Source organism: Botrytis deweyae (assembly GCF_014898535.1).
Source record: "Botrytis deweyae strain B1 chromosome Unknown BDEW_004, whole genome shotgun sequence".
Taxonomy (NCBI): Eukaryota; Fungi; Ascomycota; class Leotiomycetes; order Helotiales; family Sclerotiniaceae; genus Botrytis; species Botrytis deweyae.
The window spans coordinates 1,679,010-1,706,287 of record NW_024066211.1 but is presented as its reverse complement, the minus strand read 5'-3'; the positions used below and the strand labels follow the sequence as shown (position 1 = coordinate 1,706,287).

The 27,278-nt window shown below is 42.8% G+C and overlaps 7 protein-coding genes across 7 annotated transcripts; 4 read left to right on the top strand and 3 right to left on the bottom strand.

The window, feature by feature from the left end:
• Nucleotides 1–1,672: 1,672 nt before the first annotated feature.
• EAE98_002509 (uncharacterized protein) lies at nucleotides 1,673–2,046 on the top strand (the record flags this gene model as incomplete). The annotated part of the gene is made up of 2 exons (XM_038950129.1): nucleotides 1,673–1,832; nucleotides 1,892–2,046. 2 exons carry the CDS (start codon nucleotides 1,673–1,675, stop codon nucleotides 2,044–2,046), a joined length of 315 nt encoding a protein of 104 aa, XP_038813868.1.
• A 5,261-nt stretch (nucleotides 2,047–7,307) lies between these two features.
• On the bottom strand, nucleotides 7,308–9,417 carry EAE98_002508 (uncharacterized protein; the record flags this gene model as incomplete). Its single annotated transcript, XM_038950128.1, has 9 exons — nucleotides 7,308–7,444; nucleotides 7,514–7,607; nucleotides 7,674–8,083; nucleotides 8,183–8,306; nucleotides 8,359–8,587; nucleotides 8,633–8,721; nucleotides 8,867–9,165; nucleotides 9,236–9,323; nucleotides 9,391–9,417. 9 exons carry the CDS (start codon nucleotides 9,415–9,417, stop codon nucleotides 7,308–7,310), a joined length of 1,497 nt encoding a protein of 498 aa, XP_038813867.1.
• A 157-nt stretch (nucleotides 9,418–9,574) lies between these two features.
• Nucleotides 9,575–11,637, top strand: EAE98_002507 (uncharacterized protein). Its single transcript, XM_038950127.1, has 3 exons — nucleotides 9,575–10,496; nucleotides 10,555–10,948; nucleotides 11,014–11,637. Exons 1-3 carry the CDS (start codon nucleotides 10,130–10,132, stop codon nucleotides 11,315–11,317), a joined length of 1,065 nt encoding a protein of 354 aa, XP_038813866.1. The 5' UTR covers nucleotides 9,575–10,129; the 3' UTR covers nucleotides 11,318–11,637.
• Nucleotides 11,638–13,968: 2,331 nt separating this feature from the next.
• On the top strand, nucleotides 13,969–17,805 carry EAE98_002506 (uncharacterized protein). Its single transcript, XM_038950126.1, has 2 exons — nucleotides 13,969–16,682; nucleotides 16,774–17,805. The coding sequence occupies exons 1-2, from the start codon at nucleotides 15,529–15,531 to the stop codon at nucleotides 17,219–17,221; spliced, it is 1,602 nt and encodes a 533-aa protein (XP_038813865.1). The 5' UTR covers nucleotides 13,969–15,528; the 3' UTR covers nucleotides 17,222–17,805.
• A 186-nt stretch (nucleotides 17,806–17,991) lies between these two features.
• On the bottom strand, nucleotides 17,992–19,245 carry EAE98_002505 (uncharacterized protein; the record flags this gene model as incomplete). The annotated part of the gene is made up of 1 exon (XM_038950125.1): nucleotides 17,992–19,245. The coding sequence occupies one exon, from the start codon at nucleotides 19,243–19,245 to the stop codon at nucleotides 17,992–17,994; it is 1,254 nt and encodes a 417-aa protein (XP_038813864.1).
• A 1,341-nt stretch (nucleotides 19,246–20,586) lies between these two features.
• On the top strand, nucleotides 20,587–21,075 carry EAE98_002504 (uncharacterized protein; the record flags this gene model as incomplete). Its single annotated transcript, XM_038950124.1, has 1 exon — nucleotides 20,587–21,075. One exon carries the CDS (start codon nucleotides 20,587–20,589, stop codon nucleotides 21,073–21,075), a length of 489 nt encoding a protein of 162 aa, XP_038813863.1.
• Nucleotides 21,076–25,299: 4,224 nt separating this feature from the next.
• On the bottom strand, nucleotides 25,300–26,286 carry EAE98_002503 (uncharacterized protein; the record flags this gene model as incomplete). The annotated part of the gene is made up of 3 exons (XM_038950123.1): nucleotides 25,300–25,462; nucleotides 25,514–25,615; nucleotides 25,742–26,286. The coding sequence occupies 3 exons, from the start codon at nucleotides 26,284–26,286 to the stop codon at nucleotides 25,300–25,302; spliced, it is 810 nt and encodes a 269-aa protein (XP_038813862.1).
• Between the last annotated feature and the right edge of the window lie 992 nt (nucleotides 26,287–27,278).

Below are 27,278 nucleotides of genomic sequence, written 5' to 3'. Positions count from 1 at the left end.
CACCTGAAAATCAAGAGAGGAGGATATGAAAAAGAGCATGTAAGACCAGGTTACATTCTATTTTTATTCATTGATTCTTTTGCTTTACATACCTAGCATGCAACGGATCCGTAGCACAGACCATTCACGGTCCGGCCCTGGACTCCCGATAGAAAAGCTCGCAGTTGATGGAGATGAAGGGGGTGCACTTGCTGTATATAGATTATAAGTGAGTATAAAAGGGATCATCCCTCCATTACCTCTTTTAGACCAATACACAACATTACCCACTACTTAGTAGCATTGTCTTCTAATATCGAATTCCAGTATGGATAATTGAAGACTACATTGCTGATGCAAGGCTTGTGGAACTGGAAGTGCCATAGTTCAGTCTTTTGTTTTTGTATTCATTTACCACTGATTTTGGAAGATAAGAGAGAGCGCATTGTTTTTTAGTTGGAATAGATGACAAGGAAGATATGTTCAACAACTAGATATGTCCTGTGAGAGTAACGACTTCATTCTGATGGTTGACAATGACCTATCAATAAATTGACATCTGAAATTTCAAATATGCATCTACTTTCAGCATATGAAGGGTATCTCGAAGGAAAGATACAACACATGAGCTTTGAGAGATTGTAAGAGTTTCAAGATTGTAGTAAGAAGTCAAGCCTAGAAGACTCATATATATTCTCAGATCCCGAGATTCTGGAGCTTAGTTTGACAAAATGTGGGCACTCTTATTTTCATCACGCTTGGGAAACCTCACATTTCTTTTTACATATAAATGCATGCTGGCAATCGTCCTTTCATCATTCCTTTGAGAATTCGAGGATAAGTCTTCAATCGGAGGGAGTCCGAGAGTAGGCACTTTCGCTACTCGTGTCTTCTGGGCCTAGCACGATAAATCCATGTCAGGCGAGCAAGAATCTCAGCACTAGGGCTGAGGTTACTAGCATTTAGAGGTTAGAGGATCTGCAATTCTCGGCAAAAACTATCGATGCTAAGCGCAATTGAAATCAATGTGAAGATTCAGAGACAGCAATAAGTAGAAAGGACGGCGAATGCAATAAGGGCTTCGGTGGGAAAAACTTCACATTCCCAAGGTCTCAAGTTCGTATTGTTGGAATGAGCGTAACTTCGGCAGAACGCGGAAAGGTCTTAGACGAGCCTAAAGCCAATATGCACGTACAATGATCGCCTGTGTTGCTAGCTTATTGAAAAGAAGCAATTGTATGGCTTTAAATAGGCATCCAATGATTGGACAATTGCAATAACACAGCCGTGACAGCCTACGGTCAAAACTGATGTGTTTCGCATTAACGATTCACGACGTACTTTATTTGGTAAGCAATCAATACGACGATTTAATTGGACATACGCGCGTCCCACCTAAGAGATCTCACCAATAAAATCCTCCATCAGCTGACCCTCCCCCGCATAAGCAGATTTCCTTGGTTGTAACGAATTGAAAGTCAAATATGACGTCAATAAATGGCGCTATTCTCGAACCATTACCTCCATGCGATCCTTCTTACAAACAAACCGGTCAACAACTTATAATCTCACCGCAGCCACATTCTCCCTACGTTCATCAACTTTGAAAGACATTTTGAAGAATACAAAGCACACGACACCGAAACAATATACAACACCCCACGACAAAGTACCATACATCAAATCAGTAACCATGTTCCAGAATACACTCGCCCTTCTCCTTCAATTCTTCTTCTTCGCTTTGGCATTTGCTCAACCTATTGAGACTGCTGGACATGGCAATGCATGGAAATACGGTTCCGGTGGTGGAGTTATTGGATTTATCGTCTTGATTCTCGATATCATCGTCTTCAGTATGTCACCCCTTTTCTTTCAATCCTGCAATTGAGTAAATCTAACCATGAATCTACAGTCGAGGTCCTCAAATCCAACCGTCCTCCTTCCCACAAACTCCTCTGGTGCTTGGTCGTCTTCCTCTTCCCTATTCTCGGTTTGGTCATCTACTGGTTGTTCTCGAACAGACAAGCACACAACTCTGGCAGTGGTTCGTACGAAGCCATTCCATAAGTAGATGATGCTGTGCAACTTGTGGTGATACTATCGGGTGATGGTACGACAATCACAGATAAGACGAGAATGATAAAGGAGTTATGGTGATGATGATCATAGCATGGCATGGCTGGGATGGATTTCGTTAAGGGATTTTTTCTGCGACATATACGACTAAGCGGATCTGGGTTTTAGGGATTGAGATTTGAGGAAATTGTGAAAGGAGTATAGGATTTTGCTAGCATACTATAATGAATGAACTTCAGAACAATCGCAATGATGGTTTGGATTACTCAGAACGGGCTCTTTCGTGACTTTTCATCATTCGTCCCCAGGCCATTGAATTCCCATGGAATTTTGGCAGATCGCATACTCATGACATATGGATACCTATGTCAAGGCGTCTTCAAGTGAAGTGTAAAGCTTTACTCAGGATCAGTCATACTGATAGATATTCTAGAGGAGATTCGCGCCTGAAATTACCACTAACACAATACGGTGTTGCCTTGCTTCACGGTAATTCTCCAGCCTTGAAAGTACCAACTAACTGGTGCCGCTCTAGCCACTAGATTCAGACCTGTTAAAACGGCGCTCTGTTTCTCACACGATCACAATTCTAGCTAGCTCAGCATTATCGTTAAATATAGCGTGACACTCGCGCCCTCAATTTTCTGGGTAATGGTTATTAGGTACCTAACGAGTCGTCGGTTTTTTCTTCAAGTGTCGATTTGTTGGATTTCTTTTGAAATCGCTTTACGGGATGTGGGATTGCTTTCTAAATACCTACCTAGTAACTCCGCTGACTTGATGGTTTTAAATACTGATATCGGAGAATTCGGGATCTTCAATCAACTGGCGGACGATGTGATGACCGAGACAGCCACAGCCATCGGTTACAAGCACGGATTTATGAGAAGTTGAAGGCATGATATTGGGGTTGGAAGCTATTAAGTGATGCTGCAGACCATTGGAGAGAAATGAAGAAGAGTCTAAATGGGGGGAAGTGTTCTGTTTTATGATATTGAAGTAATAATGAAAGGAACAAAGTTTTGTGAGCATCAAGATGAATTGCTCGGCGGATGAGGTGTCTGCTTACCGAGATGGGATGGCTTTCGGATAACTGCGATGATTTGATTCGCTAAAGGGCAGATTTATCAGCTGTTAGTTACGCCTTCTTCAAGTGAACAACAGGGTCGCGATTAGATTCCATCTTTGAAGCTGTGGCGTTTCCATGTGCCATATTAGAGCTTCTTGCGACTGAGTTTGGACCACCTATTATTGAAGGAAGGGAAAAACAAAAAAAGAGGGTAGGGCGGGCAGGGGGTGGAGAGTAGCGCATATGCCGTTTCAATACTCTTCTCTTTCGACGAAGATTGCTCGGCTCTTCATTACCCGACTTCGTGGTACTGGCTGCTTTATATAGCCCTCTACTAGATCCTTGCTTGACACCAAAGAATCTCGAAGCTCCAACAACTCTTTTACTTCATTTTGGGATTGTGTGCAGCAAGCGAGAACAAGTCGATTGTAAAGAGATAAAACAAGCAAAATTGTCAAAAGTATTGACAACTTGTACACAGGAAGTATCCTATATCTGTGCTAATAAATGAGCCGAGGGTGTGTTTTCTAAAAGCCTGGCAAGAGGTGTAGCTCAGTCTATGGGGACACATGATTTATCTGGCTGCTTACATACATATGAGTTTCTGGGACATCCAATTTAAGTTCATTGAACTTCAGGAGTGTCGATTACTCTGGGAGTTTAGAACAGCACATCTTCTCTTATTCTTTTGTAGGGTAGTGGAATATTCATGCAGTGTCCCAGAAGAAACGACTCGCACCAAGGAGAGATACAGCGTAGATAAACAACCAAGCTATGCTTATACCCATGCTATGCTCAATCATGAATGCTCAGCAGAATTTGATAGATTTAGATCATTCAATATCGGCACCTTTTACTGAATATTTAAAACATGCAAAAAACAGATACAAATGATTCATTGAAGAACAAACACACTAATCAAATGCCATCATCAAGAATTCCCAAAGCCATGTTACAAAAGTGCAAAAACAGAGCACCTTCTTGACAAAAAAGCGGGGTATTTATATTCCGGGGAAGATCTAAACTGAATATGATTCACTGTGATCTTCATCATTTATCAAAATGTTCTTTCTAAAAGTAGATGATCCGTTATCGGGCTCAAATTATTACTCCACTTCTACAGACAATCCAGGTTTCTTGATTCTAGTATTTTCTTTTACATTGATTTAGTTTCTCTTCTATAAATAAACTTTTAAGCAACAAACCCTTCCTCCTTATACAACAAAACAATATCCGTTTCGGATATTGCTCTATTCTATCTCACAACCTCTTGTTGTTATTTCTCCAGTAGACAATCCAGGGTTCTTGATCCTAGCATCTTCTCTCAGACCGATTCAGTTTCTCTTTGAAAAATCTCAAGGTTATCAGATTGAGAATTGGAATTGTTGTTGTCGTTTCTGTGTCTTTTCCGCCAATGCATAGCGGATGAAGTGGTGTCAGATGAGTACTTCAAACGACTACTGCGGAAAACTAATCCGTGTTTGTTCTAATGAATTTGTTTCGAGAATACGGCTAATTTTAGTCAAACTATTCATGAAAATTTGTCCGAATAACTTGATCGAATTTGGAGATTGATGGATATGACGACTGCTTAAAGTAACCAATTGTTTTGAATCGGTGGTCAAATGTGCGTGAGTTTATAGAGCCATTGAGTCCTTATTTTCCACTTGGGATTCGATGGTCGTTGGATATATTCACCGTCCCATTTTTACAAACAAAGATGATCTCTTGTTAAGCCATTTGCGTAGACGAAACTCTTGATTCACCAGCCAAGATCTTTCTTCGAGTGTCACCATTACTCCATTACTATATAAAGAATCCGAGAACTGCACCACCAGGCTCTTTGCTAACTTGTCAAGAAAGCAAATCTTAAAACAACTAACGATGTCATGATGAACAATCCATCTCATTTCAACTGAGACTCTTAGCTGAAATGCCCGTCTCCCGATCTCGATATTGCCGATTAACCAAATAAAAAAACGCGAGACCATTGTTTCCTCACTGATAGAGATGACTATTCGAGAAGCAGCGCTCATTTTGAATTTGCGAGGTTTGGCGGTGGGCTTATAGTTGGGAGATTTGATGGTGGGTTTCTTGGTAGTGGCCATTCTTTGATCGGGTAGTTACTTGAGTTTGCATTAGACAGGGAGGGGCTTTAAATACCCCTCCCTGATATTCTACCTGAATAACCCAGCGATACTTCTTCGGTCACCCCGCTTTGTTCATCCTATTCACTCTATTCACAGCAACTTGGATTTCTTCACTCATATTGATTCACTACCATTATACATCAATCCAGTGGCCACAATTCCGTTTTGGAATACCTAAGTATAAACACACCTTCAACCATGGACATCTCCAGTATTATGTAAACACGCAAGTCACTCAAGCCTCGATCGAACTGCCGAATTAGGGGAAGGCATGGTGAGAACTGTGATGGGGTATACCATAATATGTGCTTAGGCGAAGAGATAGACAAGCGGAAATTTCAAATTATCATCAGCATGTAGAGATTCATCACTGTCATTTGATATCTACTCGCTGTCAATTTCCAAATACAGCAAAAAAAGACGTTAAGTTGGGAGAACCACCCCGTTTTCAGTAGTGGAATCCTCCCAGAAAGACTATCAATCATCCACTTCTAAAACGTGAAAGGAGCTATGTACAAATAACCACAAGAAAGAAACACACGCAATCATGCGATATTCCGATAGTATTTTCCGTGTTGCAAATCTACTCAGATAGAAAGAGGGAATCAACTTGCGTCTTAAATAACCACTCCATTTTTTCCAACAACAGAAAACTCAATACTAAACAGCTGATACGATTTACTCAAATCGTTCTCAGGAACTGAGATCCCATGCTTCGCGCCATTCTTATTCCTCCATTCTCCACCCTCCCACGATCTCCAAATATCCATTATAAAAGCCCCTCTTCCGCCATACACTCTGGATCGTTAAACATCATTCCAGATACCTCAAATATCTTTACGCTCGTCTATCAGAGAATACAAACCAAGCTCAAAGATACTACATATTTCAAAAACGCAAGAGTTGATCTACCCACCACCACCACAAAAAAAAAACGGAAAGAAAGAAAGAAAAGAAGATATCAACAAAATTGTTGTCACTTACAACCCCACTTCCTCACTATCCATCTATCTCCCACCAATATCCGACCATCTACGACAACAACTCAAAAATCTTCATACTCACTCACAAATCGAGTTTTCACAACCCCCTACCACCCACCCCCCGACTTGAAGTTTGCTCAGATCAGAGGCGCGTAGTTACCATGCAAAGCTTGTGTTATAATATGATGAATTTCTTCCTGTTTCTACAAAACCAAACAACTATAGATATATATATATATATATATAGATTGCGCGCAACAACTAGAAGAAACCCCCCCCAAAATCCCCTCACCATTCTCTCAAACTATCCGAGTGAAGAGAATCTGAACACTGGGCATTTCTCTATACCCCGCTTTCTCTAATCTCTCACCAGCTCAAATGATCCAGTTTAATTCATTTCCATCTTTGATTCACTGAAGGAAGAGCCACCGCATCTTCCGCGTCTCCCATCTCCCTACTTTCCTACTCTCATAACCCGCTTACTGGGTAGATAAAACTAGCATAAATAAAGGTAACCCCGTCATCTCCTCTCGAAAACTCAATAACTTATCGTCCATGACAAAAGAAGAATATGGATGTGTTGGAATTCTTTCGCGGCTGCAATAATGAATGTAAATCTAGCACGAGGAATGGATAGAAATTATGTTGTAAACCTTACGTCTTTGTTCCGGGATGATTGGTGGTGTAGATGAGATGGGATGTGATGGGGTGGGATTGAATCGGATTGGGTCTGACTTGAATTCACTACTGTTTCTTTGTATTTATTATCGTTTCATAATGGGGGAAATGATGAGATGGTGTGAGAGTACTGGTCCCTGACTTTTACCCAGAAAACCCAGAAAACAGCTCAGAATACATAGGCTGGACTGGAGACTATACAAACATACAGAAATGCATACATGATTCATCGAGAGCCTTTCAAATCATTCCTCGGAAAGATGCAATATAACATTCATTCGTGTCAGCGCTATCATCAACATGTTCTCGTAAATACATAATTCCATCCGTCATAATCCTAGATGTTCATCACCGATTCTTGACCACTGAGAACTAATAATGTCCATCAATAGTCATCGTACCTGTTTTCGTAATAAGGTACTCATTGACTGCGACGTCTTTCCCAGATTCCTTTCCATACCCTGACTCTTTGATTCCTCCAAATGGTGATTCGGCTGCTGATGCATTACCTATATTTAGATATTTAGCACAAAGTTTCTGATTAGAGAAGGAAGAATTGGAGAACCGAGACTACATACCAGTATTCATACCAATCATACCGGCCTCTAGATTTTCGAGAAGTCGCCATGTACGATCGATATTCTTGGTGAAGAAGTAGGATGCTAGTCCCATCTATGTTATTCTTGTCAGTGCGCCATCTCAAATACCATTTACCGGAAACTTGTAGACAAAACTTACACTAGTGTTGTTTGCCGCGTCTACAGCCTCATCCTCCGTATCGAAAGAATATAATGCTAACACTGGCGCGAAAGTTTCCTCCTCGGTGATCAACATTTCCTTCTTTGCGCCCAAGATGATAGTCGGCTCAAAGAAATACCCGGTAGTGTCCTTTACTTTACTCCCCCCGAGTACAACTTTTCCACCATGCTTCTTGGCATCTTCGACTTGGTTTTCTGCTTTATCGATACTTCGAGGAGTGGTAAGAGGACCAATTGTGGTCCCTTCTTTGGCTCCGTGGCCGATCTTGAGTTTGGATGTTTTCTCTTTGATGAGAGAAGCGAAGGAATCGTAAACACCAGATTGTACATAAACGCGGTTGGCGGTTATACAAGCTTGACCGGCATGTCGCCATTTGAGAGCCATGAGAGCTGAGTGTGTTAATAAGCTTTTCGAAAAGACGTTCAAAAGTATATTCAGTCGTAGTAGACACAGTTTAAAGCTCCCCTGATATAGAATGGATCACGTACCATCAGCAGCCTGGTTCAAATCTGCATCATCGAATATCAAGAAAGGACAATTGCCTCCTAGTTCCAAAGTAACTTTCTTCAATCCGTCGGAGCACAGCTTTGCAACGAGTTTACCAACTCTCGTCTTGAATTCGTTAGTATTTGGCTAAATCTGGAATATAGCAAGGAACGCTTACAGAACCAGTGAACGTAACCTTCTTGATCAGTGGATGACGACACAGTGCCTCACTTAACGGAGGTGTGTTATCTAAACTCGTGGTCAAAACACTAAATACACCTTTTGGGAATCCTGCTTGCTCGGCAAGGAAAGCCAAGGACAGCACTGAAAGCGGTGTTTCTGGTGATGGTTTTGCTACCATACAGCAACCTGCCGCAAATGCTGCTCCAGCCTTTCGCAGGATCATTCTACAGATCGTTAGTCAGTACCTTACTCTGGATGGAATGACTTACGCAATTGGAAAATTCCATGGGACTAGTGCAGCAGCTACACCGACTGGTTGCTTCACAGTGAAGACTCTCCTACCTGGTGCTGAAGGTGTCTAATCAGAAGGATAAATTAGTGGCTTGCAAACACGAGAGCAGACGCTGTGCAATATCAAAGAACATCTGAGGAGACGCTTGAAGTACCATCCGCCTAAAAGAGCATTCCGTAGCGCCATAGAAAGACACGAAAAAGACACGTACCTGAATCGTCCCCGAGATTCTCTCCGCCTCCCCAGCAAACCACCACGTAAAACCCAACGCATAATCAATCTCTCCCAAACTCTCCGCAATTGGTTTCCCCGTCTCATAAGTAACAATCTTCGCCAAATCCTCCTTATTCTCTCTAATCAAAGAATCCCACTTCAAAAGCCACTGAGCACGTGTCCTGGGATTGACTTTCTTGAAAGATTGAAAGGCCGTGTGAGCAGCTTGAACGGCTGCATCTACGTCGGACGCATCGTTATCGGGTGCTGTGGCCCATGCTTGACCGGTTCCGGGATCTGACGAAGATTCAGGAGTTAGATTTGAAGAGATGGATGAGAAACTGTGATTCGAGAAGGGAATGAGAACCTAAGACATCGAAGCGTTTTCCAGATTTAGCTTCTACCCATTCTCCATTCACATAAGATTTGTCATGGAAAAGCGATGTATTTTTGAGCTAGAATGAGAGAAGTTAGTGTTGCGAGCTAGAAGTCTGTTAAGTGTCCCTGAAACTTTAAACTTACATCGAATGGAAGTTTGTTTGAACTCATATTGGAACTCTTTGGGTTGATTTTTGGTCAATATTGGGAGTGAAGAAGGAGTAACTGTCTGGATATCAAAAGACAATTTATTACTTCGTGCTCTGAGTAATGTCTCTCTTCGGATGTAATAAAGTGATGTGGTTAAAGCCTAAGATGGGTAGCACAAGGCGGGGTTATATCCTGTGAAGGGCGGGGTAGCTGGAAAAGAGGAAGAATCCATTGGCAATTATTCACGTGACTAATACAAGTCCCGTGATTTGTAGGTAAGTATACACACCTCACTCAACTTCACGATTCCATGTGTGGTGAGATGAAATGGTGCTTGTCGTGTCAAATTTGCGTCACCAAGAGTTTTTCCCCATACTATTGAGTTCACCGAGTTATATTTGGTATATGATCTACTGTAAGTTCCCAGGAAGGTAATTCTAGGTATATCTACCGGAGATTGACGCGCTGAACACTTATCCGCACGCTCCCCATTCCTAAACACATGTAACCTACCTATGTGTCTCGTCCACCGCCAATTTAATAAACCTCGGCATCTCTATGAAGTCGTCGACATCGAATTCGACTGCTCTCAAGATATTTTAGTAGAAACTTGGAGCCACTGTATTTGGTATTTGTATTAAGTTTATATTGGAACTCTCAACCCGTCATACTTACTGATTCATCTGCTCCTTCATCACTACTGTTCATATTGAAAATCGCAGGGAAAGCCAAAATGTCAGCAATTTTAGGTGCCCCTTTTGACCCTAAACTCACAGGTCTTTTGCTTGTAGCACTTCGGTACTACCCAGATAAATTGCGATCTATTATACCGAATAAGATCCAGCCATATACTTATTCTCCCGCCTTCATTCGGGCATTGAAGGCCCTCCTCGTTTTGGGTATTGTACGCGGTGTCAATAAGAAGTTATCTCAGCTTGTGTTGAATAATTGGAAAAGCAATGCGAAATTCATTAAGAGTCAAGAGGTTGTCTTGATCACGGGTGGTTCCAGTGGGATAGGAGAATCAATGGCAAGAGAGTTCTCATCTAAAGGGGTCAAGGTTGTGGTAATGGATGTTAACCCTCCAAAGATGCCATTTCGTGAGCTTTTCTACCTTCGGAAACACATGATATACAATGGTGACTAACAATATTAAAGCATCAAATGTCTTCTACTATCGAGTTGATATAACATCACCATCCCAAATTGCCACTGCAGCGTCCGAAATAAGGAAAAGTCATGGAGATCCTACCGTGCTCATTAACAATGCCGGGGTTGGTACTCTCATGCCCATTCTAGAAGGCAGCGAAGCACAAACCCGAAAGACATTTGAGGTTAATACGATATCTCATTTCTTTCTGGCCAGAGAATTCGTCCCGGCGATGGTCAAGAAGAACCATGGTCACGTAGTGACAATTGCCTCTTTAGCAAGCTACTTGGTGTACGCTTCCAATGTAGATTATTCCTGTTCGAAAGCCAGTGCTCTCGCGTTTCATGAAGGACTTGCATCAGAATTGAAAGCTCTATACAACGCACCTAATATCCGAACCACGTAAGTCCTCAACTTTCCATCCGCCCGAAATTGCCACCAGTATTTCATGCTCACAAAGGAAATAGTGTTGTCAATCCAGGATGGGTTCGGACGCCATTGGTCGAGGATATAATCTCGCAAGCCAGCTTCAAAGATCCATATCTCCAACCTGAAACCATTTCTAATGCCGTTGTCGATCAAGTGTTGGCGGGAAGAAGTGGCCAGATCATCTTACCTAAGGATATGGGCATACTAGGCACAATTCGAGGATGGCCATGGTGGCTTCAAACCACGGTGCGAAATATGATAGCTCTAGATTTGAACTTTGGTCAAACGCAGCCTGAGCCAGCAGTACAAATTGAAAATGTGGCTCCGGCGGCATCCACGTAAATATTTGCCTCGTTATGTATTTTCCGGAGTACTTTGTTTGTGTAAGGAAAGGTTGACTTGTCGGGATTTTTTTTGATGTTGTTCTAGGTTACTCAGCGTCATCATCGTGGTTATCGTGGCGATGTTGACCATGTTCGGGATTTTGTAAGCCTTGTTCATTGGTAGATGAGGTTGGCGACGAGTTCCGCAGACCGTAGATTGTAAACACATATATTATACTCCACTCCACTTTGTTGTTATGTGTGGTAAGTCAATATGCATATTATGCTCAGAAGAGCACGAGGAGCCAATACCGGCTTAACCGTTAAATGACATATGCAACTGTCCACAAACGCACACCAAACGTTACAAACGCGAATTTCCATTCTAAAACAGGAGTATGAAGTAACAAATCCTCATCTTTACAACATCACACCCACCACCAGAGCACACCCAAAACCTCACCCCCCCCATTTCTCCTCCCAAATCCGACACCACAACCAAGATCTAGATTCCGTCGCATCCTCCCCTTGATATCAAACGTCACTATTCCCTATTCCCCCAAAGCCACATGCTAGGATATCCATCTAGAACCTGTGCAACTATCGAACCATATATCCACCCGTTTGCATTCCATTGCAAGCATTTACGCATCACAGCACACTATACGTGATTCGCACCAGCATCATGACAGGATCCAGCCAACCGGCATTTCCTCCCTCGCTCACTCACCCACCAACCATGAAATTTCTTGCATGAAACCGCATTGACTTTTATGCACCTCTGTCTGCCGGGGCTGTCTGCCAGGTATCCCAGACGTCTCCATTTGGCTGAGAGTGGAGAATCGAGGTGTGTACACGATAAACGGAGTACCGTATCCAGTATCTCCAGGTATCTGCGAAAGAAGCATGCTTACCGGATTACGTGATGTGCAGGCCAGAGGTAGGAATCGCCGTAGCTGCAATTGGCGATGTGTACGACCATGACATGATCTCAATCCTAAATGGGTCACTGCGGACAAGGAATCCCCCTCCCTCAATTCCCCACCCTTGGAAAACGAAACGATTTCCTGGGCCCGGATCAGCGTACCGTGGATACTGTCATGCAGATGTATATTTATTGGCAGTGTAGTGTAGTGAGCAGCAGGTGTGTAGGTGGTATTTCACACAGCTGTGGTGCAACGATGCAGTTGATGAAAAAGTCTGGAGAGCACACCTCCACCCAAATTGCCAATAAAGCCAGCATCGCCAAGATCATTCGGTATGGAAAGTCGTACCTCACGCCAAATGCGCCATGGCCTCTGTGTGGAATTTGAGGAAATCCGCGCGATATCCGTTTACAGATTAGAGTTGAGAGGTGGACGGGTTAGGTTCGACGTGATGACTTTTTTAGAATGAAAAGAAGGTTGGAAGTGTTCAGCCGCAGAAATGGTCCAAGTTTCATGATTTTCCGCTGTTGCCGCGAGGAATAATTCGAGGGAACCATATTTTGGAAGTTAAGTTGAGATTGAGAGACATTTTGTTTTTCTTGCTCTGTGTACAATGTGAATGTGATACGACACGAGTGATGCAAAGGCTTTGAAAAACGTTTTGGGATTTTGTTTTGTTTTTGGTTTCACTGCGTGTAGACGTTGTAGACTGTTAATGGCTTTGAGTCAAACGGGACTTCTTTACTCGATTCATGGAGGATCTTCAGATGGGAGGTAAGCTGTCGGTGGCTGCATATTGTGGATTGAGAGATAGAGATAACCTTTTGGGAATCTAGATACGTGAATGCATCTCCGTCCGCGATGCCATCTAGATTCCATCATCTCACCAATGCCAATACCAATTCAGTACCAAATACTTTAGATACTTGGAATAAGCAATAAAGTCTCTCGTACATTCAATTTATATCACATCGTTCCTAGTACTTACATTAACGTTATGTATATGAATGGGGTCGTTGTTGCGAGATCAGAACCTTATCGTATCAGATTGCGAATATGCCATCTCATACATGATAGATATGATAGACATCTCACCGGTTCACCGCGCAGAGTCATGAATCCCATGAATCCCATGAATTCAACGAATCCAATGGATCCAATGAAACCGCCTCCCACCACACGAACGAACTTTGGCCTCAAGCTCACTCATGCTTGGTGGGTTGTTGGGTGACTTTGGTCGTTCTCTTTGACGCAAGTTCAATTTATCCATCACCTAGGTACCTACCAGGGAGATGTCGATCCATGATTCATCATCCATCACGATAGAATCCAATTGGTTCTTGACCATAATTATTCCCCCGCGGTCTTCGCGGTCAACTTCAAAAAATAGATCCTGGTATGGCTTGGGAGGAAAACTCAGCCCCAACTTCCAATAGTTTCCCAACATCCAAGAAAGATTCTCAAGATCTCTGCGATTTCCGATGTCATGTGAGCCAATCATGATACGAGTTGTCCCTTGAATATATTAAATTTCATCACGTACCTTACCTTACTTTCTGTACGAAATACTCACTAATGAGCTCATGGGTTAGTCGACCATATCAACATGGAAAATGTTGTGATGATACGTGATACGTGATACGTGATGCGTGATGCGTGATGCCCATATCATATCGTACACAAAATATAACGCACACGACACCAGATGTTCTCATTCGTATGATTTGTATGCTTCGTATTTCCATCTTCAACCTTTCCCACTCCACTACGAGGTATTACGACTCTCTCTCTCTCTATCGTAGTACCAAGTAGGTAGAATCGACTTCTAAGAATAACTCCCTAGGTATGGGTAAGCTCAACACCAAGTTTCCCCATATTTTTCATTACCTGCGAGTCCGCCACGGTCCTGGTTCTGTTGTGAATGAAAGTATCCACTCGGAAAGCAAAAGCTACATATTCCGATACAAAACCATCGAGTCCACCACAGTGACCACACATCACACACCATCCACCATCCACCATCCACACTTCCCACACCTCCCACACCTCCCTCCCACCTTACCGGCTTTCATTCATCCATGACCATCTGAATCACCACCAAGATCACAAATCAAATTCAACCGACTGGATGTTGGGAATCCAGCCGTCTTCTCTTGCTTGTCTCGACATTTCTCTCTCCCACGCCACACCACGCCGTACATACGAACCATCTGTCGCACTTACCTAACTCTAGCCATTCTATCCATCCGACTCCGATAAACTTTCCACCCATTACCCATTTCGGCCCAGGTGTTAGTTCTCGGATGACCTTCCCCCCCTTTCCACTTACGTTACACGGCTACCGCGTGTCGTAGTATAAGCCGAGGAGTTGCCACAATATCCAAATATGTGTCAAGGTCATACCTGTCTTGAATAAATAAAGATCTACTTGGATCATTTTCATGTCAAACTTTTTGCTCATCATTCCTAGCCTTTCCCACACGTCTAATCAAGGGATTCCGGTTTGATGATTCCCCATCTCCACCCTCGTAATTTCTAATACCTACTCGTACCGTACACGCAATAGCTATGACCCGGACCGAGTGGACCATGAACAAAGCGATCTTTCAAGAATCAAGAATCAAGATGCAATTAATCACAGCCATGGCCGCCATGCATCTAGCTTGTAGCTTCTTCCTCTCATTACCTTACCCAAGAAGATGGGTTGATGAACAATCATGGCTGAGCGTGAACGCTTGAGAACGCTTGAGAACGCTTGAGCCCAGGCAAATTCTAATAACTCTCTGTTTCTCCAAGTGAATACAATACTCCATAATGGCATAATTGATATGACATGACCGGATTGGTTCTATCATATTAAAGAACCTTCCCAACCCCGTGTAGCTGGGACCGATTTTTATATTTCTTTTTCAACATTCCATCCATCTCTCCTATCTTTTTCCTTGAATCTACCTGTCGTCCTACTTTTGTTGCAGATTTTGCAGCCGGAAGTCACACCAGTCCATACAAACATCTACACGACTTTTACAACATCTTTCTCTCAATATTATTCATCACTCACTCACCTTCCCATTCTCTCACTCATTACACACGTTCACATATACGTAGCAATACGACCTACGTTTTATCATACAAACCAATCCCTCCCTCATGTAGCAAGGAAGAGATTTTATTCATCTTTTAATCTATTCGACCAAGTTTCTTGATATATTTCTGCCTGTCCTCCTTCCCTGCTATATATTTACTTTTCCCCATTCCAAAAAAATAAAAGTTTTTGCTTTTCAAGTGCCTACAGTACATACATATGCAACGGCTCGGAATCGGCATCTTGTCAAATCTATCAATCAAATATTCTCCGGATATGCAGGTGCAAACGCCACTTGCGCATGGATTATCGGGAATGCCTGCCCGGACTTCGATGAGTCGGTCTGGGCCATCGTTGGGACTTTCTGGAATCTCTTTGGTGCATGCAGAGAAGGAAGAAGATGTTGTGGGGAATATAAATAAAGGCTTTCCAATGGTCTCAGAGGGAACACAGTCTCATCCTTCCTCTTTCAATTCATCTTCGGCTTCATCTTCAAGAGATAGTATACCATACCCGGACCTCAAATCTTTATCATCGTCATTAGCCTTCGGAACACAGAACGGAAGCAATATGTTGCTTGTGGAGTCTCTCGTCTTCTTTGCTACGGCATGCATTTTATATATCCTCAGCTCTCAACGAAAGACTCATACACGACGTCCTCAGAATGGAAGTCATAAGAGAACTTCTCCTTCTACAAACTCACCCTCAAACATTACAAAGTTCCTCCATAACCCTCTCACCCAAATTTCCCACCTACTATCATGTAGCTCATCCACATCATCTACCTCTCTCTCCACCCCACCCCATCAACCTCCCAAAACCCAGCCCGGTCCTCAGAAACCACCCTATGCTCTCCCACCACTCAAACCCACCTCTCCCCATCCAACCTCAATGGGTCTCAAACGTCTTGACAAATCCAATTGGCTCACCATCGACTCCACCTATCTCGCCGAGCATGAACTCCGCGCTTCACTCCTCGAAACACATGGACCATGCGTCTTACAAGTCTTACCCCCAGCCATCCCAGCCACATACGAACTCCTCGAAATGGTCATTGAGTTTCTCCTAGATCGATATCCTAATGATTTCTCCCTCGTGGACGAAAACACAATCCTCAATAAGTTAACAGGAGAGCTATCTATCATTGGTTCGAAATGTAAAAGTCCACTCGAGACAGCAGCTCGTCTCTGCATGGAAGATTTCAATCTCTTGTTACAAGATCCATCCGAAGAAGATGGAGAATGGAATTTAATGGCTTCCGCCACGCTCTTTCCCGCAGGCTGGAAATTGCAAGAGAGAATCGGAAGCAACATGGCTGTACTACATAAACCCGTACCAGGATGGAAAGAAAAGTTAGGAAAGAGTGTCAATCGGTAAGCCGTCCACTTCCCTCCCACATTTCCCACATTTCCCACTCCCAGAATATATTATATATAAAACATCAACATACTAACCACCCCCCAGCTACTTCACCCACCTCACCCCGCGCACCTGCATGGAACGCTCCAACCTCTTCATCCAAACCACCCCCATCCTCTTCCAAGACATTCCCGAAGCCCCTCCCTCCCCCTCTTCCCCACTCACTCCCTCAGACATCTACATCCGTCGCGAACGGCAAACCTTTACTCGTCTCCCGAAATCCAACGCGGTACTATTTACCGTACGCACGTACATGGAAAAATTAGTCGACGTCAATAGTGCGGATGCGGAAGCCATGGCAAAACAGATTCGCGGGTGGGACGGGGAGTTGGCGCGATACAAGGGCGTGGGCATTTGGGGCGATGTAACGTTGGGGTATTGTGATGGGAGGGTGGAGGAGAGGGAGAAGGAAGAGGAGAGGTTGAGAAGTTTGAGGAGAGATTCGGGGATTAGTATGGGGTGTGAGGGTGAGGATGGCGGGGAGGAGTTGTAATGTGCATGGATGGATGCATGCATGAACATACGTTTGGAGTTTTCACATTCGGGTTTCACTTTGACTTTTCAGTCTGGATGAACGAATGCGTGTGGGGGGTCTTCACTTCTTGAGGTCTAAAAAGCATTCGCATTCGCATTCGCAGTCACAATGGAAGGAAGAAAGAAAGAACAAAAGAAAGAAAGAACAAAAGAAAGAAAGATCAAAAGAACGAAGCAAGGAACTAATAAATGAATAAACACGAACGAACGCACGGGAACCTGGCCACGGGAGGAAAATCTGCTTTTCAAAAATTTTGCAAAAATTTCCGCGACATGGGGATCGGATGGGATTAATTTTACAGGAAAAGAACAGAACTGTTTTATTTAGGGGGGTTTGGCATGGCTTTCAGGGTTTTCATGCGTGGATTTTAATATATGGGGTAGTCAAGGGGGGAGGAGAGAGTAGATAGAGGAGAGGAGATGAGGAATGAGATGATGGAGATGGAGATGGAGATGGAGATGAAATAATATCTGATGTGTACAATGAGATGAGATGGCTATTTGCCTACCTGGTACTTAGAAAAATTGATAGAGAGTTTAAGACATGGAAGGAGTGTGATGTGATCAGTATGATACAATGCTATGTTTGGTTTGACAAGTGAACTTGCAACTTTAATTATTTCTTGATTCCATGGGGATTTCCATGTCCATTTCCATTCCATGCATCCTAAACGCTTATGCAATAACGATAATTACACCCAAATGCTACTTATACAAATCTTCAATCCCTCACCATCTCTTTTGATCTCCACCACTGCTGAAATCCCCGCCTCTCCTTTCCTTTTCAACCCTAGCGTCGAATTCTTTCTGTGCTTCTACTTGAGCCAGATTTCTCTCCTCTTCTGTCTTAGAAAATGCAAAGCTATCTGCACTCGATGTGCCATCACTCGATGCTTTAGGTTTGTTGTTTTGTACTGTTGCCCACCCGGATTTTGGCGGTTGTGACGAAGTGGTAGTAGAACTGGAAGCTGGTTTTTCGCCACGACGGATTCGATCCCAAGCTGAACCTGTCTGTCTAGAAGATTGGGATGTTGTTGGTTCGGTATCCATTCCTTGGCTATTTGTAGGTGAAGCATCATCGAACAAATCAAACGGTTTCTCCTCTTCTTGTGCTGGGGCTTGTGCAGGAACCGGTTTTCCCTGTGGCCAGCCTCTCGTCTGTGGGAATGTCTGAGGAGTTGTCTGCGCAGATCCAGGTGCATTATCTTCTCCAGACCATTCCGCGTCCCCGGTCGGACTAGCATCGTCATATCCTTGTGTACTTCGAGTCTGGGGTTGCGGTTGTCCTTGCCCTGGCTTCATGGGAGGTCTGGGAATCCCTGCAGGACTAGGTAGATTCTTTTGATGTCTGGCGACTTCTTCTGATGTAGCTTTTACAATATCCTTCAATCGCGGATCGCCCATCTGTCCTACGGCCCCAACACTAGCTGCATACCCCCCAAAAAGTAACTTTGATACAGTGGTTCCAATGTAAGCATAACATAAACCTCTGAATGCATGCCAAGCAATTAGTGCCGGAGGTCCTTTGATATACGGCATTTTCGCGTGGGGAAAGACGCTTGAATTGAAAGTCTCGAGGTTTGGTTGGTAGAATGGGAAACGAAAGGTAGGAGCCGTTTGGACTGCTCTGTAGATACCCCCGGATAAACCTGCAACAGGTGCAAATGAATTGATCCTAATTATCTTCGCAGTATGCAATGCAAGGGCATCGATTTCTTCTTGTCTGAGTGGGCGATTGGTGATTTTGCTGGAATTCTGGATGCGGGCATTGATGATGTTGGTTAAGAGGGTATCATTGAACCCGAACAGAGGGCCGAATAATGGTAGTGGTTGAGGTATCGTACTGCCATCGATTTTGTATGTTTGAATACCGGCAGCTTGGCCTTTGCCTTGTTCCGAAGACGCATAAGGATCGCTGTCGGAGGTAGGAACGGAGTCGAACGATCCGTTTGCCTCTTTGGATGAGGAGTTTTCAAGAACCATGATAGCGAGTAAATCAACACGTTGAGGTAGGTGAAGAATTTAAGAAGTCGGTGAGGGTAACTGCAGATGTGTTGCCTTGTTGGTTGTGGCACAATTCACTAAAGGTGTTACCACGAATAATCGCACAGCAGCTCTTGGAAGCTCAAAATGAAGCTTGGATGTTGTGTTGTGACGTCTTCCACTTTGCGGGCAACCTTGAACCTTAGACTTCAGTGGGAGTGGCTTTATCAATTTGTGGCGGGGTGGAGTGTAGCGAAGTTTAGCCGTATGTTCCTCCTGACTTCTCGTGCATTTCCAAGGTTCTCCAATATTATTCCAAATACTTTGATATCGTTGATACCTTCCCTATTATCTTCGGATAATCTTGTTATTGCATGAATACTTTACTTGTACTCATATGCTCTCCAGTGAAAAGTCTTCCTTGAACTTCCTTGAAGTATTCTTCAACAGCTTTGATGTATCGTATCTATCATATTGTCAAACAATCAGCCAAAAGTGTGGTTCAACCTTTAGTTCCGGATACCCAGGATGAAGCAAGCATATGAATTCTCAAGTGTGGCTCGCACCGCAGGATAAGTATCCTTCAAGTTCACATGGAACCCGTTGTTGTGAGCTTTAATCTCGATCTTGCAGCAGTGGGAATTTCCTGCTATCTTGATTCGTAGCCTTTGACAGCTTCTCGCAGCTTAAGCTGGCAGCTATCCGTCCAACTGCAGTAGTATCATCTGGCAAGATTCCGAGTGGACCACATATCACTACAATGTCGAGTTATCTCATGTTCGGACCTTGATTGCATGAATGCAGAACCAGTCTTCATTGGGGCTCGCTCAGAATGGGTTCATAGGTCCTCAAACAAGCCACCATCCACACATCATCGTGTATTCGTCGAATTTTATGCCTCGTGCCGTGAAACTTGAGCGGGGTAGTTGATATATCGCTAACCATTCTTTGGCCTTCGATATCATACAAACAAGCCTCGAGAATGCAATATCCGATTGATTGCATGACTTTTGATGAGAAAAATCTCTACAAGTATCTGATACTTTCAAAGTTGAGAGGCGTGATGATTGATAAATGATTGGTCAATCGGTGCCATATTGACTATCCTCTGATTGATTAACAAGAACTTTGATCATTCTTGTCTTTCACACGTCCTGATATACCCCCAATATGTATACATGATATCAAGACACTTAATGTAGTTGAAGAAGGCCAATAAGTTCCCTCACAAATTACTCCTGTGTGACCAATAATTCCCCGCATAAAATATACTTAAGTGGAATGTGTCAACATGCTTTCCTGTTCAAGGCCTGGAATTTGACGTAGAGTTGTATTCTTGCCATGCATTCGGCCCCAAAGAGAGAAAGGCACCATGCGAATATTCGCATCCGTCGCCGCTCGGATGTCGAAAAGAAAACCAGGAAGGAAAAAGGCGACAAGGAAAAATACAAGGATACAGATTGCGAATCCATCGTTTCAGCATCTTCTTCAACCCCTCCGGCCACACAATCAGCATCTGCGGGCGGAATTGCGGGCGGAATATGCCCTTTACGGTTTCTCTTATCCAACATGATTGATGCCGAAGATGGAAGCCAAAACGGCTGTCCTTTACGCAGAGTACAATTGTGGCATACAATACCATTTTGCTTATTGGCTATCATCAACTTGTTACTTATCATTATTGCGTTGTTGGGATTGGCCGGATATAAGATTACAATGGGGGTTCAGAGAGTAGTCGTTGATGTGATGAGATCAGATTTGGAAGTGGAGCCTTATGTTGAAAGGGAAAGTGAAGTGGACACGAAAGGTGGAACTTTGCTTGAATATTAGGAAGAGACGGACTCTGATACAGAGTATTGGAACTTTCCTCCGCAGCAAAACGGACGATCTTTTCGATTTCGAATAAATTAGTGATTTCCTTCGCGTATAGGGACTATAGTGAGCAAGCGGCGATATTCTATCCCCCCTCTTCGAACAAAATTCGGCTTTTAAGTCGGGTTCTGTGAGCGATGATCCGCGACATTGGCTTTACACGACTTTCCTTTATAGCAAGGAACCGACCGAGACATAATCCCAATTTACACATGTCGATCTAAATCTACCTTTCTCGACTTTTGACATTAAGTGGCGAAATTGTGTACGGACTGAGAGAATAAGTGGCCATTTCGTAGGGATAGTGTTTTGCGGCTGATCATAGGCAGAATGAGATACGATATAGGGGATTCAAAGGAGACTGGCTGTCTTCGATACCCCATTTGCATATAATGCTTATTCTCTTTCTCAGTAGGCGAAATAATGGGTAATGCTGCCGTTGATAAGTATATTATTTGTTGGAATATCGGCGAACTTAGTACTCTCATTCCTTATGAGTATACAAGAATGATTGAATCGATAGGATGTATTTTAGTGTGTGATGAAATTATGACAGGAGTGTCCTGACATTGGGCTCTTACCTCCTCGTCTGGAAACTTTATACTTTCATAATATGAATACCTCCATTATTTCCAGGGAATCTTATTGACCCGTGTGAGACCCACAAAATACTACATCTCTCTTTCTCTGAGGAATCTCAGGCAAAGATAGTACCATCGTGAGCTCCGAAATAGATTTTGCCCAAGGTATTCAGGAAGATGCGGTTATACAACAGTAAGGATTTGTGAGAAAACTTAATAGGAACTTTGAGTATGAGAGCGCGAAACGAGGTCGGAAAGGTATATGTACAAGTACAAATATGATCTGAGGATCCAGAGTCAGCTACCACGATGATGGGTCGCTACATCTTTCGAATCTATGACGGATGCATCATCCACACGGATTTCTGGAATTCGCATGCAAATACCTGCCAAGGAAGTCGGATACAGATTGCGATTTCTTCGAAGCTTAAGATGTGAATGCCACGTCCATATACTTATTACTCTCAGATCCGAGAATCTATTTCGCTTTATGTTCGTTCCAAGTTAAGGTTTCCGCGGTGATTCGTAGGCTACGAAGTACTGTCTGCACGCTTGTTGATTGGGATTATCCTTGTATTGTTCAGATCCAGATGTGCAACAGAAGTTCTCCGAGAAGTGTGGTTGGAGGAATTGTAGATATTGAGTTTGAGTTGAGTAGAGGATGTTTGATATGAAAGCGCGAAGTAGTGTACTTTTGTCATTAGTTGGATCCTTTAGTTTACACTATAAGAGTAATATTACCCCATTACTATTGGAGTTCATAGGATGATGTGATTTGCAGGATGAAAATAAGAAGATTGTTATAATTCCTTTAGTTACTATGCCAGGGCTTCGCGTGGCAGATCTTTCTGATTGTCGAGCGTGACATAAAGCTAAAAGCCGCGATCTTGCGCCAAGACTTATAGCTTAAGAGAGAATGATTGTATGGTGTTTATACTTGCTGGGATGACCCTCGTGAAAATATTTTATAGACATGCAACAAAACTATTCTGAGAAATCTGATTGGAGCATCTGAAAGTTGTGATCGACTGACTAGAGTTATAGTCTGGTCGTGAAGTTATGTAGTAGTTGTGTACTTGCTGGGATAAGGCCTGTGCGCGGAGTTTGTAGATATGCAACAGGAAAGTTTTAGAAAATTGTAATGGGTGGATGTGAAAAGTCGGGGGGGTGTAGTGGATCTGTAGTTTGAGATTAAGGTATTGTGATATCTTATCATGATGCACTGGTGGGGACGATGCTTGTTTATTGGGGCTTGTGAATCTGCAACGGAAGGAAAATGAGAGAGAGTAAATTGTGTAGTTATTTGACCTGTTCAAGATGACTTGATGAATCTGAATCAAGTTCCCAGGGATTATTGATCGATACTGCGTACAGAATTACTCTCCCGGAAACATGAAGAAGGGGAGTCCTTCGAAAGGTAATCATATACATGCGATCTACCAATCATCACATACGTCTCCGCCATTAAACGAATTACTGAGAATTAGACTTTCTGTTAGGGCATTAACTTAGGACACACTGTCAGGATGCTAAGCGAACTTTCAGGACTTAGACTTTACATCAGCTAGTCAGCATTCACGGTCTATAATTTCCGGGTCGAAAAAGTGATTGATGATATATCATGACTTTACGAAGAAAGTTCCAAACCTCAACAGTCACGAAGCACTTTCAGTTCTTCTAGGTGTATGAATTTAGTGCTGTGGAACTACGAACAATATCACTTCCAGTCACCCCAGCCAAAGAGATAAACATTGTTTTTGTAATTCAGAGCATATCAGTTGATGGCTTTAACAAAGTTTTTTGTGGGTGTTATTACCAGAAGTAACGGGTTAGAATTCCTACCGGTAAGGGCATAGGAAGTGAGTATCCAAACGATATAAATAACACCACTAATTTTCTTGTGAGGATATCCCCTGTAAATTGGAGTTGTAGATATGCAACAGAAGTCATTTCGATGGATTTAACTGGATGAAATCGAAAGCATGTGTTCTTGACTTGATGCTAAAGAAACACGCGGATCAATTTGTGATACCAGGATCCAAAAGCTAGATTCTAATCGGCTTTACAAACCGGGCACTATTTATAACGCTAGTCAGGATGAGACCTTGAAATTTTTGTCTTTAGATGTGCAACAAATCGTTCTTAAAAGCTCAAAATGGAGAATGTTTCTAAAATAGTTCCGATTGTCAGGGTTAGTAAAGGTTTTAGTCTAACGCCTAAACAATGACTTCTGAACTCTAGAATGGTACTTACAGACTTGTCAGGATGAGTTCCATAATTCAAAGTTTCAAGGTGTGCAAATCATTCATGTCATAAGAGAATAGTGACTGTAGTTTGAAAGTGATCAGAGCCAGCTCCAACTATCGGAGCCAAGAATGAACAATTCTTGGAATAGACTTTTCGCTAGTCGATTTCTGGAAACTTGGTGATCATGATATACCACTAATCTTACTCGACGTGGGATTTGTTAGGGTTAATCCTGTTGAAGACAAGCCAAATGTCATTTCTATGAGAATGACTGATGGATAACGTAAGAGTAGTTCAAAGTGCAAGAGCTGTCCTAGAATGACCTGAGACTAGAAATGTTACTAACCTGTTTCAAGGCAACGATTGCTGCGCACCCATGAATGAAGCTGTAAGAACCAGAGTTCTGAGAGATAGATACATATGTAGCTTTTAGGGAGAAGGGGGGAAGGGAGGCGTGAATCGAAAGATGAGAAACTTCTCAGATGAGAAATTCTGGAATCAAGGAAATGAGTGGGAATGCACGCAAAAAGTTCAGCACGCATAACCAGTCTATCGTCAGGATTAATGCCCCAAATTGCATTTTCAAGAATTCAAGTGTGAGTTACATCGGGCCACTACTGGCGTCCAGAGCAGAAGAAACAAATTATCTAGACACCTCCCATTAGGAGACCTAAAAAGAGAGCTTGCCAGGATAAGGCCTGTGCATTAAATTCCAGATGTGCAACAAACATTTAAAATTTCTCCTCCTTGGCTCTTATTGGAAGAGATTGGAAGGAGCTACTCATAGCTTCGAAACTAAGAGTTCTCGTTCTTTCCCTAGTGAGTAGTGTTCGGGGCAGTAAAGTATTTGTAGGGGTGAAGCCTGCGTTTCAGGTCTGACAGGACTTCCAGATACGTACAACGGCATTATATTTCTCTTCCAAGACTTGTCTGTGGATGTCAATCAACATGTGTGAATTATGATCAGTACTTCCAATAGTCCAAGAAATTCCCATGTAATCCGTCACACAAATTCCGAAAACTAAACAGTCCAAGTTTTTTTGGACTGGATGCTCAAAATGTCACGTTTTTTTCTTTTCCAAAATCTTTATTTTGCCTGTAAGAAAAAGTAGTATTCTGAGCTTTCGTAGTGAGATCCAAGCGAATCTTGTTCAGAGTTTTTGAAAATTCAGACCATACACTCAAAATTGTTAAACGAGTTGGACCATCGAACATACTGATCACGATTTTTTCCATATGTTTTTCAGGTCATCCCAACCATTCTCTCCGAGGACTATTAGATTTATTTGCAATCTGTTGTCCGTGACTTCGCACTGGGTTTCGGGCGTATTATTTTTGGCCGAAGATCACAGTCTCAAATCTGAATTCTTGAAATTGGATCCTCCAATTGCGTAGAAACAAATCGAGGATTGTCCTTCTGAATAAAATGACCACAACCAGGAGCAACAAGGACTTTATTTGTTGAACGATCAGCATCATTAAGATTAAACAATGCTTCATTGTATTGTTGCCATGCACTGCGAATCTGTTAAAACATCGCATCATCCCTACAGGAATGAAAAACTCACAATTGAGTATACTTCCTGTCAATACTCTTGGTAATCTTTAGAATCTTCCACATCTCTTCTGCAAAAGGTTCAGGTTCATGCCCAATAACCATAACCATGACCCTTTGCCAGTCAATCATTGGAGTCTGGGAGAGGAAGCGTTGGGTTAGAGTTGCAAGACATTTCTTCTATCTAAACCTTCAGAGCTCTTAACATCAGTGTTGAGATATTCGTGCTAATGTAGCGTACGCTTCGATGTGTTGCTCCAGCACAAAATCATCTCCTAACACATTGCTTTCTTTAAAGTCAGGAGTATGAGAATTTGGCCAAAGATCCGTAGCTTCGGCATTGCCGATGTTTGGATCCAAGAATAAGAGACCTTCCACAGTAGCTGCGTGTTTTTGAGCGTAGAGTCGAGCGATATGAACACAAATACTAGCTGCAACTAGGACGAGCTTGGAGTTCCTCGGGACAGTGACTAGGATTAGCTCGTTAAGATGGCTGACTGCATGGTGCAAATCGTGACCATATCTATGGTCTTTTTCTGGTATGTTATCGGCTGAATCTTGAGAGGTCGTGGCAGCCTGATCGTAGCGATCGTATTTCAAAATGCTCGGCTTTACAGAACTAGTGGACCGTTGAAGCAGAGCAATTGTGGGAGTCCATAATACAGATGGTAAACCAAGACTATTAATGAATACGATGAGTGAAGAATCCGGATGGATATTTTGGCTCTCGATGAGCTTGTAAGAAACTGGAGCCTGCGGTTTGGCTGGGAGAATTGCGAAGGACATTGTAAGTCATTTGCGTCTTTCAAGAAGATGACTAGGTGATCCTTGTGTTATTTTTTTACATTTAGGTAATCACCGCTCCGCATGTTCAGATCTAAGAAAAGAAAACGTGAGAATTGGGGTTGTTCAAGACCTGAGCATATCAGAACAGGTGATTTTGTGAGATGACCATAGTATCATTAGTAGGATGTAAGACTTGATGTATCTACATACACGACAGGGGTTTCTGACATCCAACAGTTGAATTAACAGGTACCAGTGCTTGAAGATACATTTTCTATGCAACATACCAAGTACGTGATGCTCTTGGATAAGGGAATTCTCGCTTCAAGAAAGGCATTAAAAATACTACCCGCCATCTCAGTAGTAGGATTTTGCGAGAAATTCGCAAGTAGCCCTCGAGAGCTGATATCTCTAAACACTGGTGCTTATTTCAAAGTTAGACGCTGGTCAGGCCAGTCTCACTTTCATTGTTTGGCAAGGTAAGGCATATTTGGACCACTTTGCATTTGAAGCTTGTCAAATTCCGCCGTTTTACAGAAGCAGTGAAGAAGTTCAGACTTGAAAAATGACGATAGAACTGTCAGCGACGATGACCACAAACAGACCTCTTAGCCTGAAGGAAATGCAAAAATGGTGAAATCTTCGAATGACAACCCAATAATACTTGATCATGTCTTTGACGAAGGTCTAGAAATAATATACACGAAGTCAACAAGCGTGATGCAATTCCGATTGCTTAGTAATCACACACCGACAAGGTTGCACTCCTCAGTTACTTTCATAACACTCTGCACAAACCTATGCATAAGGTAGCACAAAGAGCAGAGCAATTGTCATGTGACCGCGCGCAATCGGCCGTGATTGTTTCCGTTGTCGCGTCGACTGAATATCTTTGATTTTGTCTAGAACTCTTTCTTTCATTCAATACTAGCTGTCGCTATTCCACCATCTATTCAATGCAATAACAATAAATTCACAGGCTGTCATCGCAA

Excerpts from the sequence above, each read along its gene's own strand:
- EAE98_002507 (XM_038950127.1), top strand. The coding sequence starts at position 10,130 with ATGTCAGCAATTTTAGGTGCCCCTTTTGACCCTAAACTCACAGGTCTT. Across the intron at positions 10,497-10,554 it reads CCCTCCAAAGATGCCATTTC|CATCAAATGTCTTCTACTAT; the intron begins GTGAGCTTTTCT and ends ACAATATTAAAG. Across the intron at positions 10,949-11,013 it reads GCACCTAATATCCGAACCAC|TGTTGTCAATCCAGGATGGG; the intron begins GTAAGTCCTCAA and ends CAAAGGAAATAG.
- EAE98_002506 (XM_038950126.1), top strand. The coding sequence starts at position 15,529 with ATGCAACGGCTCGGAATCGGCATCTTGTCAAATCTATCAATCAAATAT. Across the intron at positions 16,683-16,773 it reads TTAGGAAAGAGTGTCAATCG|CTACTTCACCCACCTCACCC; the intron begins GTAAGCCGTCCA and ends ACCACCCCCCAG.